The sequence below is a fragment of the Piliocolobus tephrosceles genome, chromosome 20 (genome assembly GCF_002776525.5).
Source record: "Piliocolobus tephrosceles isolate RC106 chromosome 20, ASM277652v3, whole genome shotgun sequence".
NCBI lineage: Eukaryota > Metazoa > Chordata > Mammalia > Primates > Cercopithecidae > Piliocolobus > Piliocolobus tephrosceles.
Window position 1 is genome coordinate 3892042 of NC_045453.1, and position 6307 is coordinate 3898348.

General features: G+C 43.5%; 1 protein-coding gene across 1 annotated transcript; it reads right to left on the minus strand.

The window, feature by feature from the left end:
* Positions 1 to 2666: 2666 nt before the first annotated feature.
* Positions 2667 to 6002, minus strand: DEFB132 (defensin beta 132). Its single transcript, XM_023220179.3, has 2 exons — positions 5896 to 6002; positions 2667 to 4677 (listed from the first exon to the last, which is right to left on the minus strand). Exons 1-2 carry the CDS (start codon positions 5951 to 5953, stop codon positions 4448 to 4450), a joined length of 288 nt encoding a protein of 95 aa, XP_023075947.1. The 5' UTR covers positions 5954 to 6002; the 3' UTR covers positions 2667 to 4447.
* Between the last annotated feature and the right edge of the window lie 305 nt (positions 6003 to 6307).

Consider the following 6307-nt stretch of genomic DNA (forward strand, 5'->3'; position numbering starts at 1 on the left):
TCCCACTTCGGCTTCCCTTCTATGCTCATCAGCACCCAAAGTCTGTAGGGGTCCAAGGTGGCAGGGGGCTGGTATGTCAGCACTGCCCCAAGTGTGTGCACACCCAGCAGGCTATGACAGCACCTGGGCTTGGCCTCAACTTTGCTCCAAGATTAGAGCCGGCACCGACAGCAAGGAGATGCCAGGCTATGGGAGCAGGGACTTCTAAGCCTGTGAGGGCAATGGGGACTTCCCTGACCCTCAAGAGTGTAGAGATGCCTGGTTCCGCAGCCGTGGTTTGGGCACCTGCAGCTACACCCAAAAGGGCAGGGCTCCTGCGTGCTCCCAGCACCCACAAGAGCACAGGGAGGCCTGGCTTCACAACTGCGACCTGGGTGTCTGCATTTGAACCTGGCGAGCTCCTGCCCCACCAACTTGGAAGGTGTGGGGCTGTCATTGTCCCCAGCTCCGTAGCTCTGTGGAATGTACAGACCCAGCTGCACCTCCCTGCTGCAGCTGGCGTGATGGCAGTGTCCACTCAAGATGGGCCGCCACTGCCATCACTGGCTACTTGGGAGGCTGAGGCATGAGAATCACACACACACACACACACACACACACACACACACACACACACACCAGCTCCCCAGCTGGTGTCTCACTAGTTTGAGTGCTCCCTAAGTCTACTGCCTCTGAGCCCAGCACAGCACTAGGAGTTGCCTAGGAATTGCGGTTCTTGTGGCCCACACAGCCTTTCAAGTTTATTTAGGACCCCAGAGCTCTTTAGCTCATGGTGGTGAGGCTTGCTGAAACTGAAGTTCCAGCCTCTGGGATGGGTGATTTCCCTCTGGCTAGGGATGGTCTAAATGATCCCTTTCTAGGCACCTGCTGAGTTCTGCCTGGTGTTAGCAGCACTGAGTTCCAATGTCAAATCCCACAATCACTATACTCTCCCTCCTGCAAGTACACATATTCTCCCTCCATACCACACAGCTGTTGCCTGAGGATTGGGGAGAGGTGGTGTCAGCAATTCAGGGCTGTCTTTCCTACCTTCTCAGTGCCTCTTTAAGTGATATGAAGTTAAAACTAGGTACTGTGATCATTCACCTCATTTTTTTATTCTTATGAGTGCGCTTTTTTGTGTAGATAATTGTCAAACTTGGTGTTCTAATGGGGAGCACGACCAGTGGAGGCTTCTATTCAGCCGTCTTACACTACCGCCTCTTCACTACTTTAAACTATGCAGCTATGAGTGTGCTGTGTATACATTAATCTTTTAGATATGAACTCTAATTATTTCCCCAGAATATATCCGTAAAAGTAGAGTCTCTGAGCCAGAGAACATGAACATTTTTAAGGGTTTTGAAAGGTGTATAGATCAATGTCTTCCAGAATTGACATATTTTGTTACAAACAGGAGCATCTGATGATAAGACTTATTTCTATTTATGCCTTGTCAAACTTGGGTTTGTTAATTCTCTGACAATCAGATAGGTAAAAAACAAGATCTCATTGTAGTTTTAATCTGCATTTATTTGATCACAAGTCAGACAGATTTTTTCCCATTTTTCGGGCCGTTTTTGGAGTTAAAAAGCTAGTTCATGTCACTTTCATTTTTGAGTAGGGGTTTCATGATTTCCCTGTTGCTTCATACTAACTAGTGATATTTTATCGGTATCAATACTTCATCACACGTCTCAGTTTGTCATATGTCTTTAAACTATTTATGATACTTTAATTTTTCTGTTTCACTGTGAGATTTATTTATTTTATTAAAATAATAGCTTTTTTGGAAGTTTAAACTGATATACAATAAACTGAACACATTTAAAGTTTACCATTTGGTAATTTTTTGACTTACGTACATCACCATTAAGCCATTACCACAATCGAGATTATGAATGTATCTTGACTGATCACCCCTCAAAGTGTCCTCCGGTCCCTTTACATTCTTTCAGCCCTCTCCATGCACCTTTCACATCCCCGGACAATCAGTGATTTGCTTTCTGGCGTTAGATTCTTACTTTCTATTTTAAATCATTTTATGTCATTGTAAAAGAATTCAAAGAACTTAATGTAAATAGAATCATACAGAATATACATTTTGGTAACTAGTTATTAAAAATGCAAATTGAAAGCATAATGAGATACCACTACACATCTATTAGAATGATGAAAATGCACAAGACTGACTCTATCACATGCTGGTGAGGATGAGGAACAGCGGGAACTTTCACATGCTGCTGATGGGCACATCCATCGGCACAACCATTTTGGAAAACAATTTTGTATCTCCTTAAAAAGCTAAACATTCTCAAGCCTGTAATCTCAGCACTTTGGGAGGCCAAGGTGGGCGGATCATCTGAGGTCGGGAGTTCCAGACCAGCCTGACCAACATGGAGAAACCCCGTCTCTACCAAAAATACAAAAATTAGCCGAGCGTGGTGGTGCATGCCTGTAATCCCAGCTACTCAGGAGGCTGAGGCAGGAGAATCACTTGAACCCGGGAGGCGAGGGTTGCAGTGAGCTGAGACTGCGCCATTGCACTCCAGCCTGGGCAACAAGAGCGAAATTCCATCTCAAAAAAAAAAAAAAAAAAAAGCTAAACATTCTCCTACCATATGATTCAGACATTCCAATCCTAGGTATGTACCTTAGGGAAATGAAAGCATACATCCATACAAAGATTTGTACATAAATGTTCATAGAAGCTTTATTTGTAATAGCCATAAACTGGGAACAACCTAAATGTCCATCAACAAATCAGTGTATAAATAAATACTATTCACATGACAGAAGAGTATTTATAAACAAAAAGGAATGAATTCCTGCAATACCCAGTAAGATGGATGAATTTCAAAATGATACCTTTTGACATACACAAGAACTTAATATTTAATGCCGCCTAATCAATTTAATCTTACATGAGTTCTGCCTCTATTGTTATATTTATAAGAATTTCTTTGCTCTTAAATTGAATATTTGACCACACAATCTTTTAATACTTTACTTTTACACTGTCATTTTAAAACCATCTAGAATTAATTTTGGTCTAAGATATAAGTTAGGGAATAGGCATTAACATCTTTTCTTATCTGGTTTGCTAGTTTTTAGGACTGCTTTTAATTATTTAGGCCTCAGTGTTTTGGTTTGTTCTTCTCAAATAGAAGTTAGTACCTGTCAAATAAATATTATATAAAACTAATGGGCATCAAACTGTAAGAAGAAATTTATGCGTAATTCTGCTTTCCAACCAAACAAAAAAGTCATAATTTTAATGATTTTCGTATCATATAAGGAGACAATTTTGACAACTACAGCATAAATGCAATTTTGAATAATATTATTATGTTCCATTATTCTATAAGCATTCTGTTTGTATTTGTAGATGGCATTAGTATATAATATTTCACCACTTAGATTTTTTCATTTTCTCAGCATTTTAAATAATATTATATGGGAAAACCTTTGTGCCTATAACTTTTTACTTCTCTTGGATAATTTATGATGAACCAATTTCCAGAAGTAATGTTTAGTGGATTAAACAAGTAGAGTTCTGCTTCTCTGTGCTTATTTCTGCATAGCTTCCCAGGAGGATTATGCCAATTTTACACCATGGGTAGATACGTTTGAGTCACCAGCATCATGCTTTCCTTGCTTTCGGGGTGTACTACCAATGGTGGCTATGTATTCTGTCTGCTTTGTTACTCAAATGAATAAATAAATACCTCACAAGTCAATCTACCTAGCTGGGCAAACCTAGACTTTTAGCTCCTTTCTCTTCCTCCTTATACTCCATGGCAGCACTGTTCAGATTTCCTTTCAAGAGAACTTGCTTCAGGGGGATAGTTGGTGGACAGCCTCAAGCTGTCATACTTCCAGACCAATGGTAGCAGTCACCCCATGTTCTCCAGGGGCTGTTCTCAGACTGAACCCCTGGGATATGAGAACCTGGCTATTCCTGCCCTGTGTGAGCTCCTCTGAGGGGCAAGCCTTGCTTTGGGCCTCCCCATCTGTTTGGCTGAGACTTTCTTAGACCTGCAGTCTCAGTCTCCTTCTATTCAGTCCTCCTCTATCCCTCTCTCCTTTGATACGTATTAGGTCCGACCTGCAGTCTGAAGGTCCTCCCTGCCTGTGGTTGCTCTCTCTCACCTTTGTCCATCAGAGGTGTGTTCTCCCAGTCAATCTTTTGCATGTCCAATTCTGTCTTGGCATTTTTCATTTGGAGGACCCAAACTGACAGATCCCCTGTGGACGAGTCTGCATGATGATTGTTCTCATAAGATAGATACAAACTCCAAATTAGTTATTAGATGAATGACAGAATGATAGAAGACAGAAGTTCTGGGGTTGGCTATAGATATCTGCCCCATAAGGAGGAGACTTGGCTAGTTCTCAACAATGTAGGAGGAACTGGAACTGTGGAAATGATATTTCTTTGAGTTGGTGGAGGTGATAGGAGTGGTTATTATGATGTTACGGTCGTTTGTTGCTTCTTGTTTTTCCTTTGTGTGTTTCTTCTCCTTGATTGCCAGTGGTTACCGATGAGCTGTGGTAGGTCAGGCTTCGGCAGGAAGGAGTAGTTGGTGCAGCATTTTCTGAAAGGGTTGCACATGAACAATGCTGTCTCCTCCCGGTGGCAATGTGTCCTGCAGTATCCTGGGGTGTCACTCACACATTTTGACCCACCCCCACTGGCTGTATGGGAGAGGACAAGACAGAGAAGTGGTGGTTAGAAACAGCACAGGACTGCTAACCCGTCAGCGCCAGATGGGAGTGTTTGGCTTTCTGTTCTGAGATGTATCCTCAGGATGTTGTGCAAATGAGACTTGGGAAACCCAGTGAGGAGACAGAATTTTCCTGGATTGATGGCTTTGGGGAACTCTGTCTCAGGAGCTCTTCTTCTTTGCCAGTATCCGCATCTTTGAAGCTTTTTGCTTGTAGAATAGGATGTATGGGTAAAAACAGGGGTGGCAAGCCAGGTCTTCATGGTCAGGGAGGAGCTTGGATACGCAAAAGGGAGAAATGGGGCTATTCTCACTCACCCCACAGGCTTTTAAGGTGTTTCTGCCTTACTTGTTTTCATAGACTCTAAAACTGTCAATATCAGTCAACCTGGGGCAAAGTGGGAGGAGTCAAATCATTCTCCAAAACTATTAAAAAGAAAATAATGGTTGCTAGTGACAGGACATTTTTGCATTCACACAATGCTGGGCACCATTTCACCCTCTGGTAAATTCTGTTTACCTCAGTGCTCTGTGTCTGCCATTGGCTCACAGCAGGGGCCTCTTCGAGCACTCTCAGGCCTCTCTGGCTTTCTTCACATCCATTGCCTGGCCCTCCTCTGATCTCTCTCTCTCCCTGCTCTCTGTGTGTCTGTCTGTCTCTTTCTGACCCTGTATTATCTCCTAGCCCCAGGGTTTGAGCTGAACCCATTGCTTACCATCCTGTGGGAGCTAGCCCTCTAAGAGGTCTACTTCCATCCCCCACCTGCCAGCTTTCTGTTGAGCATAGGGATGGGAACCTCAATCTTTTCCTTCTAGGCTCAATATCTCCTTTGAGCTCCAACCCAGGGCTGATTTCAGTGGATGCACATGGTGTTGACAGAAGCCTTCAGTGTGTCTTGGGAGGTTAGATAAAAGGAGCTCACATAAATAGAAAGAAGATATTTTGGTTCAGGTTGAGGGTGACTATCATTTTAGAATAGAAAACAAATTTTCATAAAGGTTATATAGGGTGGTGGTTGCGTGTGGGATATCAAGGCTAGTGGTGGTTGTTAGGAGATCTCTATCTTAGACTGGAACTAGTGGGGTGAGCCCTGCCTCCGCCCAACCTGGCTCATCTAGCACCACAGCAACCAGATCTGCTAGTGCTCCTTGTTCCCAGTTCTTCCTTCCTCCTGTTTATCCAGTTTACCTGGGATCACCTGGGTCAGGAATCCAAGGGCTGCCAAGACCAGGAGCAGGAACTTCATGGCTGAAGGGGTGACTTGGGGAGCTGGTGGTGGTTTAGTGGAGTTGGGTCCCTCTGTAATGTGCCTGGAGCTACTGCCTTTATAGGATTCTCATGACGCCAGGATACTGGGCAGTGAACCAAGGGAGACTTTTCTGTTACCCAGAGCAGTCAGATTAGATCAGAATGTCTACTGGACTGGAGCCTGGATATATTTATTGAGCTCCTGTGTTCTAGACTGTTAGGAGGGGGAGAAGTAGAGCAACGAGTGCATCGGTTCCCAGCATTCGTCTCTAAAACTATGCATTCCAGCCAGTGTTGGTGAGATGTAGGGAAACGAGCATTCTCTTGACATTGTTGCTGGGAGTGTTAATTG